Source organism: Ixodes scapularis, unplaced genomic scaffold (genome assembly GCF_016920785.2).
Source record: "Ixodes scapularis isolate PalLabHiFi unplaced genomic scaffold, ASM1692078v2 PGA_scaffold2__306_contigs__length_199485367, whole genome shotgun sequence".
NCBI lineage: Eukaryota > Metazoa > Arthropoda > Arachnida > Ixodida > Ixodidae > Ixodes > Ixodes scapularis.
The window spans coordinates 61,154,427-61,172,391 of record NW_024609857.1 but is presented as its reverse complement, the minus strand read 5'-3'; the positions used below and the strand labels follow the sequence as shown (position 1 = coordinate 61,172,391).

Genomic DNA, 17,965 nt, shown 5'->3' with positions numbered 1-17,965 from the left:
GAAGCGAATCTTCGAAACACGTTTGCTCCATGGCGAGGCGGCGCCGTTCAGACACCTCTCTCTCCTTCCACCGTGGCCATGTCTCGTTCGAAGCAGACGGCCGAAGAACGTATGCGAGCAATCGGGAAACGGCAGAAGCAGCAGGGAGGTCCTTCTCTAGAGCACCGCAGAGGAACGCCGATAAGGGTGATGGCCACCCACTGTGTGCTTACCAGTTTTCGTCAGCATGATGAAGCTTGTATAATTGCTTTGTGATCCTCTCCGCTCAAACATTTTGCATGTTTTTTTATGCGCTTTTTATTCTACTAAAAGCGCCAAGAAACTTTGCTTTACGTTTACAAAATGTTTGTGAGGCCATTTTACTTCGACTCTGTCGGAGGCTCGCTCTTAATTCTGACGAACGCCGTGCGATGACGCAACAGGACAGGATCTCAAGGAACCGTCTATATTCGTGCACACGTTTTCAAGGCCGCGAGGAGCGCAGAGCCCCAACCCGACAGTGCGCTTGCCAAGAGATGCGCGAAGCCCGAGTGTAATTTCAACCCCCCCCCCCCCCCCCCTCTAAAATCGTTCCGACAGCTCTGTTCTCTTCCAGCGTGACTCCGACCCCATGGGTTCGTGAGCGGTTACTGCTTATACTACCTGGATACGCTGTGATAGTGTCTGGACACGCAGGACGAGGTCATCTATATCATGAGGAACCTCAAGGCGCCCCCGCACGAGCTGTGCACCGTCGTGATGGGCTCCAGCTGCGGGCCCCTTGCCAGCCCCGTGCACAACTGGACGGTGCCCCTAAACGGCCGGCCCAAGCCCGCAGTCGACGCCAGGACGGGCAGAGGACTCACGGTGAGTACCGAATTGTGTCCTGTGTTTGTTTTAAGCAGATTTGGCCCCAGTTATCGTCTGGTGTCTCCGCTTTTGATAAGAAATTTAGTTAATGCAGCTCCACTGTTAATCTGGAGTCTTGAACGTGTATCACGGAGTAATAACAAACGATTGCACGCTGCCACGCTAATCCAGATTGAAATGAGCAGGGGTGGGAATCGAACTTAGGATCCATGGGTTCTGAAGCGCGAGCATGCATGTGCTTCGAGCTGCGGTAGGCACTTACGCATTCGGCCATCTCTCCCCTCGCCCTCTCCTCCCTCTCCCCTGGTGAATGATCGCCATGTCCAGTGTTTATCGAAGACAATAAACAAACGCGCTGACCAGTTCCGTACAGTGGAAACTACGCACGCGCCAAGCGAACTAACACTGATATGCCACTGGTGAAGGGCTGACTGTTTCAGTGTCGGGGATTTATCTGTGTGTAGACCCGGATTATATATCAGTGCAATTTGTTCTCCTTCCGGCGTCGTACCGCCCGGCGTGCTTGTGTGTAATCGCAACTGCAGCAGTGGTTAGTAGTCTTAACTCGAATTGTTTTTACGGCATAAACGCAAGCGGAACCATATCCGGACTAAAATATTCAAATGGAGTGGTTGTTTAGGCAATATAAACGTATACAGCGCAAAGAACAGACAAGGACAATGGTAAATAAATAACGCTGGTCCCGTTTTTGGGCCTGTTTCCTTGTCTGGTTTTTTGTTTTATTCATATTCATTATGTTCATATTTGTATACTGCCTATTTAACTTTCTGGCTGAGTTTACAACGAACTCCGTATGACTATCAAAAGCTATTCGACCATCAATAACATCCCCTTATATCCCGCACAATGCTAACACCCTAAACACCCATGCCGCCCTGTCACTCTAATACGTATGGCGGAATTTTCTCTCAGTTTTCTTGGTCAAGAAAATAACCTTGTTTTTTGTTATGCTAAATAAACAACTTAAAATTGAGATTAAAAAAAAGAAAACTTGAAATTGACAGAAAGAAGCGAAGAAACCGAAAACGTCTGTTTCCATTTTTCCTGACGTTTCTTTTACTTTCGAATATTTCCGATTTCCTTAACCCATGTTGGAATATTTAACACCATAAAAAAAAAAAAAAAAGAATCCACCCGTGCATCTGGCTGCCTTTTCAAGAAACTCTTGTTTGCTTTGGGACTCAAAAGCGAACTTTTGAAAACTTAAATTTTATATGCTGCTAATATTTACTCAGAATTACAAAAAAGAAAAAAGAAAGAAACTTGAATTATTCTAAAGAAATTTGTAATGACGCGTCGACAAGTGATAAGCGTTAGTAACACCAGTGACGCAGTCATCCACGAAATGACGCGTAAGGAAACGGTCGAATGTTAGATCCATGTGGCACTTAAGGGTTCCAGATAAAATGCCCGACAACGCTTCGTAATGTCTTCCTTATTACTATAGAACAAAATGTATGTGAATGAAAGAAGTCCATGTACGTGCATGGGACAAAAACTAACAGTAATATTTTATATCAGCAGAAAGTATTTCTTTGTGTCAAAGACCATAAACAGTATATCAATAGCGTAGATGGACCGAACTGTCTTAACCACCTTCAGAAAATAACGAGTAAACAAAGCACATGTCCCCACCCTTGACTTCAGTACTTGACACGAACCAACGTCTTCATGACGTCAAGAGGTCAGTCTTCCTTTGAGCGTTTGGCACCTTGTCTTACCGCTTAACAGTGTACATGTAGACAGATAAATGTAACTGATCGTGTCCTTCATCAGCCCACTCTTAACCAAGCGAAATCACATCCCCCCAATGTCCGTTCGAATCGGAAATCAACTGATTCCACTTAGGGCCCATAGCAGACGCCACACTCGAAAGCTTTGTCCTCCTTCTGAACGTACTCTTCCACCGACTTTCCCCTCCGTGCTCAATGTCGTCGTCTCGGATCGCAGGACGCTCTTGGGAAGCGTCATCTTAGGGTGCTGCACGTCTCGGACACGCACTACGACCCGGAGTACGAGCCCGGGAGCAACGGCGACTGCCCGGAGCCCATGTGCTGCCGCGGGGCGAACGGCAAGGCGCCTTCGGACGAGACGAAGGCGGGCAAGTGGGGCTACCTGGGCAAGTGCGACATCCCGCTGCGAACCCTCGAGAGCATGCTGCAGCACGCCTCCCAGAACCACAAGGCAAGCGGAGCGCGTGTCGAGCCACTCTGCGTCTCTATATAGATCTCACTATGGTCACTGTTGTACGCTTTTTGCTTCGTTATTCTTTTTTTTTTTTGCGTTCTTATTGGCTAATTCCGCAACCTTATTGGCAGCAGGGTGATGACAAGTTTCTCGGAACTCGCCTTGCACTGCATTGCTCTTAAGCTCTCCGCGACTATGCGGAACGCAAGTTTGTCTTCTTCTCGCGCAGGGGTGGCGGTAACGCCAGAATTCCGAGCTCTTCTGGCTCTGATTGGAAGCATAGTGAGTAGACCTCAATGCTAGCTGCCTTGAAGTCTATCCCGCTATTCTTTCAATCGGAGCCAACCAGAGCTCCGCGTTCTGACGTCACTGCAACCGCGCGCTGCGCAAGAAGCAGACGAAATTGCGCTCCGCGTAGAGTCACTAAGGCTGTGTTCCAAATCTTACCCAAATGAACCCGAGTTACTCCGGCGGGTCGTGTCACGCGACAACACAGATTGAAGAACGCTGGACGCGGGTAGGTTCTGGAACGCCAAGGTACAAAACTCTTACCCTGGAGTTAGATCGAGTAAAGTTTGAAACACGGCCTAAATAAGCTACGCTTCATAGTAGCGACACTGGAGTCATCTTGTTGCTTAGATTCATGGTGGACAGTTATCTGAACATTTATCTGACATAACAGAGGACGCTTTTCCCTTCTTCAAAAATAAAAAAATTAAAACAGGCCGCGACGGAGAAGAACAATATCGCCCGTGCGTCCTGACACCGTATATACACCTAAAGCGCAGGGAGTCGGCGTTTCCTAATTGTAACTATCGCCAAGATCGCGCTCGCTCTGCGCTAAGCGCCAAAATGGCGGCGCCCACAAGACAATCGGGGCATTGAGAGCCGATACTTCATAAGCGTATAGCTTATATGTCACGGTATGACGAGACGCCCCGAGAAAGGCTTCGCGTGTCCCTTTCCCGCTGTGCACTAAGAGCATCGATCATCCATCTAGGAAGCTGGCTTCAGTCGCAGGGCCCAGGTCGTGTTGAGAAAAAGTGCGCGGTCTGCCCTGAAGTACTGAGCGGGTGGGACGTCATTTTCACTGCCCCAATGCACATAGTGGTAGTCAATACTGAGAGTTTTGAACACCGCCGAAAGAGGTTTATTAGATTCACGCTTGTTGCTTCCTGACTCCTTTGATCAAGATGTCAGTTGATCAGTGACCGTAAATAGAGCCCTGCGTATCCGTGGACTACCGGCGGATCATCCGCAGATATTCGCAGTAGACGGTGGATACGGATAAAAATTTGTTAGATTTGGCGGATTGAGGATCGGATGCGGATGCCAGGTGCTGCGGGTGCGGATCGGATGCGAATATGCGCGGGTCTGGGTCTACATTTGCGCCGAAACCGTCCACAAACGTGTGAAGACCGCGCAGTGTGAAGCGAATAAATAAGTGATACGCGATCCTCTGGAGCGGCTGAAGTGGTGGAACTTGTGCCAGCACGTGTTTCCGCGCCTCATTCTTGTAGCGCAGTTCGTGCATACCATCCCAGCACCAAGTTCATCAACGAGCTTCTCATTAGCGGGTATTAATTTAAGAAAGGCGAACCAGTCTCAATCCGTCCATGTTGACGATATTCTGTTACTTAAACACAACAAAACAACCTCGACAAAAAACGTTGCGTCTGTGTGCGTTCTTTTTTTTTTTTTTTTCTCGACAGTTGGCATTAGTTGTTTTTAAGTATATGGTTCCGCGCGTGCAGTTGAGGGTTCGAGTTAAAACAAACCGATAGGAGGTGTTTTCATTAATTAATATTGTGTTATTTTCCCAGTAGAATAATCGCGCCGTTCCGCATATACACGAGTACTTTGCTGCGATAATTGAGCGCCTTTTTTCTCCCACATTTTTTTTTTTATTATTGTTTGACGTAAATAAAATGGGGCACAATGTTATTTGTCCGTCCTTCTATAAAATATGCGTGTTCTTCAAGTGGGTTCTACAAGACAAAAAGGAAACCAATATTAAGAGGTTCTTCCTTTTAAAGTCATCTTCTGGACGGTTTCAATGGCATAGACTCGCAAGACGATCTCATAACTGCGATCATCTTTCCAGCGATGCGAAGTGTCTCTGCAAGGATGATCGCCTATTAATAAAATACAATAAAATAGAATACAATCAAATGACTTTCACCAGATTCTGACACGAAGAGCTATTTGTACAAAGGTAAGCAGACGGCTTATAATATACCGTCCAAATGGATTTTTATTTTATTTTTATCCAGGCCTGATTTTATGATGTAAAATAAATGCGTGAATGGAGGCTCGGATGCGATTCCGAATTTTACGGATGCGGTCCAGATACGGATACGAAGCCTGCAGATACGGATCTGATGAGGATACAATTATTTAAGAACAGTGCGGATGCGGTTCGGATGCGGATACAAAATCTTCGGATACGGATCGGATGCAGCTGATCAAACCCTTATCCCCGCAGGGCTCTAGCTATAAAGATGCGCATCGAAAAACGGAAATAGACGTTTTACCTGCTCAGTACCCCTCGTCCAGTATTGCTCTCAGTGAGTACAATTTTGATGCCAGTCTTCCAACGGTAAAAAAAGCAAACAGCAACAATAAAAAAAGGGAGATAGGGAGAAAGAGAGGGAGAGAAAATCAATGAGCTTTTGGAGAGTTTAGAAAATTAAGTAAAATCGGCAGTCGCGTGTTCGTGCTAACTTTGCCTCGCTCTGTTCTCTCAGAAGAATTCCGTGTGGGTTGAGAGGATGGATAGAACACTACGGGGATAGTTTATATGAAGGGAAACGCGGTGGCCACGTTGTCCTTAATAATAAAAATGTGTATAATAATAATAATAATATATCTTTATTTCTATCGATTATGATGAGTGACCCGTGGAAAAAAGCTGCGTTGTGCAGCTGACTATTCCTCGGGCCCTTACAATGGTCAACTGCTAGCGTGCAGGAAATGCCGATACATGATACGAAAATTCATGTACACATACGGCGTGTACTAACAATAGAAATTTACATACACAGGAAATAATTTACAAGTACTTGTGCACTGTGCAAAACATAAAGCAATCATTCAGGTTCTGAAATATAAGTACATATTTTTATAGGTTAGAGAGCCAAAATGAAGACTATTAATATATTAAGAGCTGTTTAACAGATGTGGAAGAGTAAACTGAGGCATTTGAGAACCGTAACTTGTTCGCTGAATGACCACCCTCCACTTGTCACCCTCCACTTGAGTTGGGTGCACCGATGAATTTTCCTTCAGAAACGTAAGAATTTCCAAGAAACATGGCCTCCTTGTTTTGTTCTTTTTCTTTTTTTTTTTCTTTTTTGAAACTAGTCCATATTATATATTCGTATAATTTGTAAATATTATTTATCTGGAACTTCCAAAACAGTTCAGGCGTGTGGAAGTCGTAAAACACGTTACAGATGCTTCTTAAAACTTCTTTAATCAAAAATAGTTTTTCTTATGTTAGTGAATGTCGATGTACCCCAACCGACCGGCTAAATTATACTCTTGACCGGCTAAGTTATACTGCAACGTTTCGACGGCAGTTGAAACAGGAACACCTTTAAATAATGAACCTAGGTGTTTTCACATTACGTCAGTGCAACCATCCTCCGCCAAAAGAGTGAAGCATTTTTGTTGCGTGTTAGCATGGTACCCACGAGACGGAAAAGCTGATGGCGTCCGTCTGTGGACAACACAGTGGAAAGGGAAGCGCGCCGCGTAGAGAGGAGGAGAGTAGGGAAGAACAAAGGCGAGAGGGAGCCGACGTCACGGGGCGGAAGCCAATGCGCGCGCGCGATACCGGTGAACAGCGAAAGCAACGTCAGGCAGCGGATGCCGCTGTTAAGGCAGCCTCCCTCCCAACGTCCAGATCGACATGATCCTGTGGACCGGAGACTTGCCGCCCCACGACCCGTGGAAGGCCACGAAGGAGGAAACTATCGCGAACCTGCGTGTGACGTCACAACTGATCCGGAAATACTTCCCCACTGCCACCGTGCTGCCGGCCATCGGCAACCACGAGGCGGTCCCCATCAACAGGTGTGTACGCCTCGCTTAGCCTACAGCGTGCGCCCAACGGATCGAACCAACTTTACAAAAATCTTTAAAAAAAGCAGTTTTGCAAGCTCCGGCACTTAATGCTGTTTTTTTTTTTGTTTTTGTTTTTTGTTTTTTTCTGAATGTAATAAAAAGCAGGTTTGCCTTAATCTAAAGTTACAATTAAACGTAAAATACTTTCCCATGGCTCATATAGTTAAGCCTTTTTATAGTAAAAGTGAAGAGGTGTTTCTATGCAGTGTCGAACCGGAACCCGAACCGTTATCTTTAGCCGAACCTGAACTGAACCGAACCGAAATCTTCGCCGCCATCTAGGAACTAAACTGGACAAAATATAACGGTAACCGGTTCAAAACGGTTCACGGTATTTTGTTTCTTTTGTATTACAAATTGAATGATTGAGAGAAAAAAATGGCCGCTGTATTTCTGAGTAGTGATCAAATTGTCATATATCGAATTGAATTGTATGAAAAATTGTGGGTTTTCGTGGCGTTTTTGTGCCAGCACTATGATTAATCATGTGTCATGTGGTCACGTTACATCACGGTGTCAAGATATGTTGTCAAGTGATGTCGCGTCGCGTGGGCCCGTGACGTAGTCAAGTGACTCGCTGCATCAAGTCGACTTAAATTGAAAACGTCACAAGGTTTCCATGCGTTGTTTATACCGTGACGTCACATGGCATCACGACTTCTCACCGCGAGTCACGTAACACCGTGACGTACTCGATTGTCATGAGCCCGAGTCGAGTGCTCGGGTTCATGACAATCAGCATCACCAAACATTCGGGTAATGGCTCGTGATCAATCAAAGATGAGAATAGCCGAACTCTAACAATGCCTAAAGCTCAACCCATGTTTTACTCTTTGCCAACCCCAGCGCATGACTAGAATGAAAACTGACGGTATAAAATTAGCGTCTGAATATTTGGCTGCTTGTCCTAATAACGAGCTGAGGAAGGGAAGACTGATTCTTTCTTTTATTATTGCTGCGTCTGCCATTGAGCAGAGAGGAAATCTAATGGATCCCCATTATGTCAGCACACAGTCCTTTGTGGCATACCCCGCGACCCGGTGTTTTATCCTGCCAAACAGTGAACATATAAACAAAAAGTTTCCGCAGGCATATTTTCGAGTGTCGTCCTCCTATGGCGGTCGTTTATGTGAACTTCATGCAGTCATTTTTTTTTTTATTATAATAAAAATATGATTTTTTACTGACTGAAGATTCGACAACATAAATTCTATCACGTTAAAGGGACCATGAAGGCAGTTTCGAAGTTTCATTCGACGATTGAAATGGATGGCAGGCACGTCTCAGATACCGTTGACCAAGTTCTAGCCCGAACAGAAGTTTGGGTGCCGCACCAATCTAGCAAACGGGCGCGGTAATAATAGCGCCGGGAACGATGCCTGAGACCCCACCGAGGCGGCGGCAGAAAGGTGAACTAAAGTGCGCCGAAGCGTGACGACAACGGGCATCTCGTCTGGCGATTGGTTCAAACAATAGACGCGCTCTTGGTTTCGATTTCGGTGGCGAGATGTGATGAATTTTTTTTTATTTGAACGTTGGATAATCTTTTGAAGTTGTAGTTGGGAATTAATAGGTTTCATACCGTGTATAAAAGCATAATCTGAAGCGATCCCTCCGTTTGTCACTGGTGGAACGCATCCCGCACTGCTACCTCGGGCGCGTATAAAGCATCGAGCAACCATGGACAAAAAAAGAAAAAGGTACAAGCGCCGGGGGCGGCGGACTTATGGTTTTGGTTTCGTGCGTCGTCTCGTGTTCGCTTTGCGAACTGGTGTCTCACCAGTCGTGCCGCGTTTATGTGCAGTAGTAGGTTGCGCGAAAGGTCGGCTAAAGACGTGCGGTCGATCGGGCGACGTTATTGTGCATAAACTGCCGACCGATGCAGCAATGCGCAGCATTTGCTTGCGCGCCGTCGTCTTGAGTAGGGTTGTGGACAGCGGTGTCAGGATTTGTTCGTTGAATTTCCGACCAGAAGACTTTGAGCAGCACCTTCAGGTCAGCCGGAGTCTGGGTAAAAGTGGGTCGGGGAGTCGCTTTGGAGGCGGCGACCGAGGAGTTCGTGGTAGGTCTAGGGCGCCCTCGTAAAGCGCCAATCCAGAATTCTGCGTCCTTAGCAGCATCTCCCGTTGAGTCGGCGTGAGGTCGCTGAACGGGAGCTCAAACTCGTTTGAGAGCGCGGCGTTGTCGTCCATTTTTTCCAGGTTTTCTTCACAGACCGCCGTGCACTAGAGCGAACCACAGGAACCACACTGAGTGTGCACTAAATCCTACCGATGCCGACAGTGCTCCCTGACGTCACTTCTCTTTCCAGAGGCGAAAAAGGGAAGAAATCGGAATGTTTGTTTCGGTTTCGCAAATTTATTTGCAGGTACAGAAATAAGAGTCACAACGTTCTAGAACAAATTGTGTGGCATGCCAGGACCCCAATGCTTCCGAAAACACCTTCTTTTTAAAAAAGAATTAAATTGCCTTCATGGTCCCTTTAAGGATACCCCATAAACAAATGCATCTCCAAATTATCTTAAATATACTCTGCAAATCTTTTCCGGCGTTTTTATCCTCGGTACGCACGTTTATAAGTGATTTGGGAAAGCGTTAAATAAATTTCAAATTTTGAGGCTAACTTAAATAACTACGTGTTCTTCACACATATTTAACTTCTCAAACATATAGAAGTATGTTATGGCCTCTGTTATGAGATGGACAATAATTTTATGTGTCTGGGCTGGACAAAAACCCAAGGCGCGTGGGCTGAAATATGACGATGAAGCGCGCAGTTCGTCAGAAAGTGACCAATTAAGTAGCTGCAATGTAGTGTAGAGTATTCAATACTACTTTGTTCTATTAGGAAAATAGAAACAATTAGCAAGGGTGGTGCTTAATTGCAAACTGAATTGACCGGAATCTTTTCAAGAAGAAACCTCAAACGCCAAGCTATATGCTGACAATAGTCACAATTGGGTACGCGCTAGTTTAGGCTAGATTCTATCTGAGTTCGAATGTGCGTATAGATTAGAGTGACTCATTTGTATCACTTTTTTTCTGCATGATTGTTAGCCTGCATAACGGGGCTGAGTTTAAACAATGTTGGTCAGGAAAACAAGCTTTGTGATTGCCGCTCAGTGTTTATATAAAAGGTAGAATGAAAGGGCCTGTCCTAGGACCTTCGGGACATCTTGCTTTTACCACAGTTGCGTCGTCATCATATATATTGTGAAACTATTTCGTAAACAAAATATCACGATTTATATGGCGATGAGGTTCCTATTTCCTGACTTTATGCACTGTATTTAATTCCCAAATTCAAGAGCACAGGATTCAATTTCTAATACTGCGACGCAAAGTCGTACCAAACACGGGTAAACATAAAATACCGCAAAAAAGACAAGGACAAGAAGTATACAGGACAAGCGCTTTGTCTTTTTTACGCTATTTTATATGTTTAACTAAGATGAACCAACTAGCCCAACAACGTACCCTACTAACTATACTTCCTCTACAGTGGGTCCTGTCTTATGTTCTACGTTTAGTGAACCAGCTTCGTGTCTGGTCAGCCATATCGCCTTTGCTACTTGTCGTGCAAGACTCATCTTGTTTTGCTTGAGGAAAGGGCTGGTACCCGCGGAAGTATCTACTTTTTGGGGGATTCGTCAGACCGTCCTTTGGCCACGTCAAGCGGATTTCTAATAACGCTCGTCCTGTATACTTCTTGTCCTTGTCTTTCTTGCGCTATTTTATATGGTTAACTAAGATGGACCAACTAGCCCAACAACGTATCCTACCAAACACGGGCATTTTAGGCGACCTACCAGAGTGGTAAACTTTCAAATTCAGATAAGATATATGCGACTAAGGTAAACAAATTGATGTTGAGTCGCATAAACACTATGTTTTTGTATGTTAATCTAGTTTTTTTGTTGTTGTTTTTTTTTTCGTTTCGTCGAAATTAAATAACGCAATTTCCTACCGCGTTTACTCGAGTAATGACCGCACTGTTTACGAGCAAAGCCTGTGGGTCTGTTTTCCCGCGGAGCACGGAAATAGCGAATCACCGTGATCGGCAGAAAAAATGGCAGCGATTTACGGGACAGAGATAACGTCTTTACGCAAAAATGATATCTGCTCAGATCGGAATTTTACGGAGAATCGTGTTCTCGACCTCGGTATTTGCTGCGTTTTTTTACGCAGAATGCGACGACTGGCTGTATGTGTGCTCTGCAAGCAAGCACACGCAAGGGCCTTGTTTATAAAAAAGTGCGGCTATGACTCGAGCAAATATATGGTATTTTTGGTACCTGAAAATTAAAGTGAGTGTACGAATGATGAAAGCTATATAGTTACTCGTTTCACGCTTGAAATAGTATTGCCAAAACAACACGGGAGATATGTTCTCAAATTAGAAGTACAAATCGGTTCGAACCGTTACTTTTTTTCTCCAGAACTGAAACGGAACTAACCAAAAGCCGTGAACCCGAATCCGAGCCCGAACCGAACCGATAAAACTTTCAGTTCGACGCTGTGTTTCTGTGGGCCATTACGACGTTTTATTGGACAAACAGAAAATGAGAGCAGTCAGAATTATTTGTCACCCCTTTTGTTGTGTGTGCTAAATAAAAAATGCCAAACAATGAAAAAAAAAAATTTTTTTTTTTTACTTTGGTGTTGAGAAGATTTAATTCCCGTTTCCCTCATGGGAAGAATAGGGTTTAGTTCAAGTTTTAATTGACGCAAGCTTTCTCTTCGTTATTTGCCCCCCCCCCCCCCTCCCCACCCCTTTTCCCCTCCAAAAAAAATGCACCACCCAGCCGCACCATTTTCTTATTCAATTACGATTAGTTTGCGAAAATGATTTTTTTTTCTTTTGGGTATTTTCTTTTTTAGTGGGTTCGATTTTTTTAGTGGGCCCCTCGCTGCAGATTGATTGAACACACTGATCGAACATAGCGTTATTGCAGCTTCCCTGTTCCCAACAAAGGAAACTACACCGTCCAGTGGCTGTACGACGAATTCGCCAACCACTGGATGGACTTTCTGCCAGAGTCTACGAAGCCGACTATTAAAAGGTAAGATTTGATATTTGAGTTCGCTCACTACTCGTCGCAATTTGGTTTTGGTTCGATGTCTGACTTTAGTGAAGTGTGGTACGATCATGTTTGCTTCGGTAACTCGGGCAGTGTTTTTTGGTCTAAACATATGTTTCGGCATCGTCATTCGCTGAAATGCGATGATTGGCTCCCAGAGCCAATCATCGCATTTCAGTTGCGGTGATTGGCTCCCAGAGTGTTGTGCCGGAAAGTAGACGCACGGGAACTTTTTAAAGTGTAAGTTATCGGCGTATACACGGATGCGATACCCTAGCGAATAAATAAAGAATAAAACGATACTCCGGTCTAAAAACGTGGGATGAGTGAAACTTCGTGCTTGGAACAGTAGTGCGCATGCCGCATTTACGGGGTTCCTAACGTTATGTGCGTCTGCTAATTCTCTGCTTTCTCAGTTGATATCAAAATTGATATTATTTATGAACCTTCCGCGCGCACAGCCCAAAATTTGATGCGTATGTGTTTTTTAGAGCGCATAAAGCACTTTCTTTTATAACACTGCATGTTGATTCTATGCGCTCGTTTTAGGCTAGTAAGTCAACGACCCATGTCCAAGATGACCTTTGGGAGACCCCACACCTTTTATGTACATAAATAAAAACTTTGTTTTTTTTCTTACGACAGGGGTGCCTTCTACTCTATCCAGGCCGGCAAAGGACTCCGGGTGATTTCCTTGAACACCAATCTTTGTTACATCTACAACTGGTAAGCAATGGTGATTACCGTATATGACAACACGAAGTCGTGTTTACTCTGCCCTCGAGGGAAGTAAGAAGTAACTGCTTCACGTCCCTGCGCACAAGCAAGGAAACACACCAGAAAGACGGAGACCCTTGACGAGGCTCTGTCTATTCTTGGTTTTTTATAGCAACCCGTTTCCCGACTCCCGTGTGTACTTCTTTTGCGAAGTACTCGGGGCGTCAGCCAACGTAATCAGTTGGAAGAGGCTAGCAACTGATAATGTTTAAAAGAACGTTTGAAAGGGGACTGATCATTCCTTTCGAACCGAAGCGCCGTGTTCAATGTTTCTGCAAAAATTATTTTCCTTGGAATTGAAGCTTTGTGATCCCTATGAAATTCGCAGTGACTGAACGCTTACGCGTCTTCAATAAAATCCTCGCGTATGGATGGGTTAGTGTTACTCTCTAGTATAGGTACACTGCGCGACACTGTTAGCACAAACACAACATTGGTAAGTACTCTTTAGCATTTTATCCAGACATCTTCACTCAGGTTATTGCCTTAAATGGGCACTTCCCTCCAAACTAGCAGTTTTGTTGTTGTTTTTTTGTGCTGTTTAGGGCAGCCCCTTTATTCTAGGAGAAATTCAGTAAGAATCGATGATCACTTATTCGCACTAACAGTATCGTGCAGTGTACCTTGAACCTTTCTTGGCAACTACGAATGCATTCATGTCCACGAATTTAGTATTTTATGCTCACAGTATTTCATACTCATAGAAAGAAGCAAAAGCAAGTTGCCTTCCTCTCGATAAAAACGTTTTGCTTGAAAGCAATTGGAGTTTTGGCATCACACAAACCACAAGGGTAACAAATAAAACCAATGAAAAACTCCAGATGGTTACGTTATAAGTCCGTGGCTTGCAAGTACGGATTATATCATAAGCGTGAAGAGTTACAAGGGCGCATACATATTGTCGAATAAATTTGAACGCATAGTTTCTCATAGCGTTTTTAAACGATAATCGCCAGTCTAGAGTCCATACGAAATAAATAACCGACTATACACCTAGTTGCGAAAAATAAAAATGCACCGAAAAACAACCGCCTATTTTTTCCTTATAAAGAAACACCGGGGAATGTATGGCTTAGTTATACTTGAACAAACAGGCGTTCGTCTGAATCCTCGAATGTGGTCCCGACGCAGGTGGCTCCTGTACAACTCGACAGACCCCAAGGGTCAGCTTCATTGGCTCGTCGACGAACTGCAGCGCGCCGAAGACGCCGGCGACAAGGTCTTCATCATGGGCCACGTGGCCCCCGTGCACCTCGAGTGCATCACCGCCTGGGCCAACAGCTTCAGGCGCATCGCTAACAGGTAGGCCATGCAGGAGAACGTATACAGGGGTACGTGTTGGTGGTTGGAAGCGCTTTGCTCAACGCGCACACTAAAGTCATCGACAACTTAAAGGCCGAAGAACAGCCAGAAAGAAGGAAACAATCTCTCAATTCTTCCTTTCCATGTGAGAAAGAGGGACGCCACTCTCCTTTCTACAAGAAGTAGCTTGGAGACCCGTTCTTGAGAGGGGAGGGCGAAAGTACATGGAGAAGGAAACTGGGAACCGGTTTTCTGCCCGGCAGAAGATGATTATGCAGGTCGGCCTTTAAGGAACGCGAGGCGTGTCCTATTATATGTTCACGCTTCTTGGTTGGTGATTTGTTCTTTGGCGTTCTTATCAGCTAATCTCTGAACCTCGTCGTCTGCAGAGTGATTATAAAATGTCCAGGACACGCCGCGTTCTACCTTTATTTAGCTGCCAGCTACTAAAGCAGCACACACGCCGTTCAACCAAATTTCAGCGCGTAAAAAAAGAAGATAGAGGAAGCCTTAAATATTTTTTTGTTGTTTATTTTAAACCAACGGCATGTTTTATTTTGATTTGTCGATTCCACAACAGCGCAGTTCGTAGTAGAATATACTAAAAAGGCAACAAACAAACAAAAAACCGGTAGCGCCTGTGGTGCCAGATCGGGCGAGTCTGCGCGTCGTTAAAGATCGTACACTCCAATATTTCGCTATTCGTGTGAGATTCCCTGACGTATATTTGCTGGAAAGGGTCAAGTTTTGAAGAGCAGGCCCATCCCACCTAGCTCCACAGCAGAATGTGAGTGACCTCATTCCTGATCTACGTAAAGGTGCCCCCCCCCCCCCCCCCCCCCAAAAAAAAAAAAAAAAATGTACATGTTTTTGTTTTGTTTTGTTTTGTTTTTCGCCGCAAAAATAAACTACGCATCAACGAACGCCCATCCTCCACCCGAAGGTGGCGCTGGAGGTATGAACCAGATGCCAAAGTTACAGCACGAACTGATATCTTATTCAGTAGTAAGAAATCATTTTGGGGCCCAGTTTCGCCCGTTTTCGGTTTCTGGCGCCATAGAGCTCCACGTATGCGAGTGCTCCGTCAGCCACCATTTTCCCAGGGAAATTTTCAAAAAAATCACTTATAACTTTTTTGATAAAACATTGGTTCGTGCTGAAACTTTGGCATCTCGAAATATGAGCGTTCGGCAATGCGTAGTTGTTTTTTGCGGTAAAAAAAAAAATGTCTATATATATTTTTTTTTTCTTTTTTTGGGGGCACTTTATATAGACCGTTTTACTGAAAGAGGGCGAGAGAGAAAAGGGGAAAGGGCTACCGGCGCTTTCCCCCTTTCTGATTGTGTAGAAAGAGTGAAAGTCCCGGATGAGAGGCTTTGCCGGTGTTGGGTGTCTGCTGTGCGCGAACTTCGTTCGCGCTTTCTTTTCTGTTTTAAACTCGCAAACTTAATTAAAGCCAGAGGCTTCGATGGCAACAGTCGCCCGGTCATCGGGACACCATAGCTGGGTCATAGGGTGCACGAATAAAAACAGAAAGCATAGAATACTGTCCGAGGACATATGTAGCTTGCAAGGAATCCAGCAAGGCGAGAGCGGCTGCAATGTCTTTGAACTCCATCGCTTTCCACATGACCCCTGTCTCCGGCGGCAGTGGATTGCGTCCGTAAACCGAAAAGGCGTTTCCTCAATGCCATCCTCTCGACTTCGCTCGGAACATTTCGTGAATGGAGCGCGCACCGAACGCTGTACCGCCGATGAACATGGGGTACGCTCGCAATGTGCGTGCGAGTTTTCTCATGATAACTGCTGTTTCAGCTTGTAAAATTTCGTAACTGAATTAATCTTAATAGTGATAATTTGCAGTGGTGACTGAATCGATTTTATCATCTACAACACTTAGTTGAAGGCTTATTTTCGCCGCCGGGTGAGGCTCGAAATTGTTAAAAACGTAGTTCTATTGTTTTTTTTTTTTGTTTTTTGTTTTTTTTTTTTTTAATCGCGATTTCTTGCGCGATATTAGAGAGCCGGCAAAAGCGCTCCTTGGAGTGCCGCTGGTGGGTTGTTTCCGTTGACTAAGGCGCTTTGAGGCGCTTGATAGTCGCTGCAGGGAACGTCTCGTGTGTTGCGATCTGCGTTTTCGAGCCCAGTGTGCACGTTTCTTTGTTCGAGTCATGGCATCCGCCAGTGTGGCGACGGGGGGGAACAGCGGCAGCGAACGTGCCAGCTATAGAAATTGGAGGTGAGTACTCAAAATATTGCATCAAATAGTAAGATAATTCGTGGCTGCTTCGAGGCTTTCTGCGGTTTGATAAAAGTACATCTGGAGCGTCTTCGTCGTTCATTCACAAGGAAATATAAGAACAGGGACACGAAGATAAAAACAGCACAGCAAGATGATATGTAGCAGCTCCGGGCGCTTACAAAGTTAATTGAGGTTCAAGTTTCGTGTATCGCTTGTTGATTACAACTAAAAGCGGCTACGTTGAAATAGGCCCCATTGCAAGCAAAAATGTATAAATGGTTTATCATTTCCAGTCATGCGGAAAGCAATGGAGCTTAAAAACATTCCAGCCGTACATGGCTTGCCGGATTCCATGCAAGCTACATAGGTCCTCGGACAGTATTCGACGCTTTCTGTCGTTATTCGTGCACCCTATCACCCAGCAATGGTGTCCCGATGACCGGGGGAGTGTCGCCATCAAAGACATTGGCTCTAATTAAGTTTGGGAGTTTGAAACGTAGAAGAAAGCGCGAACGAAGTTGGGGCACTGCAGACGCCCAACACCGGCCAAGCCTCTCATCCGGGACTTCCACTCTTTCTACACAATCAGAAAGGAGGAAAGTACCGGTAGCCCTTTCCCCTTTTCTCTCTCGCTCTCAAAATGGCGCTACCCACGATAAAACGGTCTATATAAGCGCTGGTTATGGTTAAACCAGAAAAAAGAAAATCGGCTTATCCCGGCGAGCTAAACGAAACCGATCCGCAAAGAATGTTACCACCTGCGCAGATAAACGAACAATTAGTACAAGACGAACAGTGGGCAGATTCACATGACGCATGCATTGCCGTTTGCTTAGCCAGAGCTGCGAATACACATTCGGAAGCGGTGCCACCACAAGAGAGCTGTATGTGCAGCGAAATACTCAAAGGTTCCAGATCTTGAACCCGAAGGAACGAGCAATGTGAAATCGAAGAACTGGGTATCAATCGAGGTCCCCTAGGCCGCACCCAAATGAGCCGCAAGCTGGTGCGTTTTCTCGTTGCCTCCGACGGCTCTCCAATACTCCCCATCAGCGTCTGCACCTCTTGCGCAGTCTAAACGTCCATCACTACCATCTCCGGGGGAAGCCTTGCGAACCACAAAGAGCTAGAAAGCTGCCCGACCGCTTCCGAAAGCCCTACGTAGAAAACCGCATCGCATTAAAGGCCATTAAAAAAAAAAACTGTCGGGGTGAAGATGACTGTATTCGTACTGAAGACAGTAGATGAGACATCGAATCAGGTGTAACAGTTGAGGAGTTGGAGGATTATTCATTAATGAGAAAGCATTGACCCTTCCATGGAGCGAAGCCCAAAACGAGCCGTAGATTCCCATTAGCTGCAGCGACGCGTCATATCA

General features: G+C 45.2%; 1 protein-coding gene across 1 annotated transcript in view; it reads left to right on the top strand.

Moving 5' to 3' along the window:
* The first annotated feature begins 693 nt into the window (after positions 1-693).
* The window catches only part of LOC8051616 (sphingomyelin phosphodiesterase), a 30,120-nt gene continuing 12,848 nt past the window's right edge, over positions 694-17,965 (top strand). Inside the window, exons 1-6 of the mRNA XM_040222174.1 lie at positions 694-846; positions 2,821-3,054; positions 6,965-7,134; positions 12,141-12,248; positions 12,912-12,992; positions 14,175-14,345. Of these exons, the coding sequence (XP_040078108.1) occupies positions 694-846; positions 2,821-3,054; positions 6,965-7,134; positions 12,141-12,248; positions 12,912-12,992; positions 14,175-14,345 (917 nt within the window). The remainder of the gene's footprint in view (positions 847-2,820; positions 3,055-6,964; positions 7,135-12,140; positions 12,249-12,911; positions 12,993-14,174; positions 14,346-17,965) is intronic.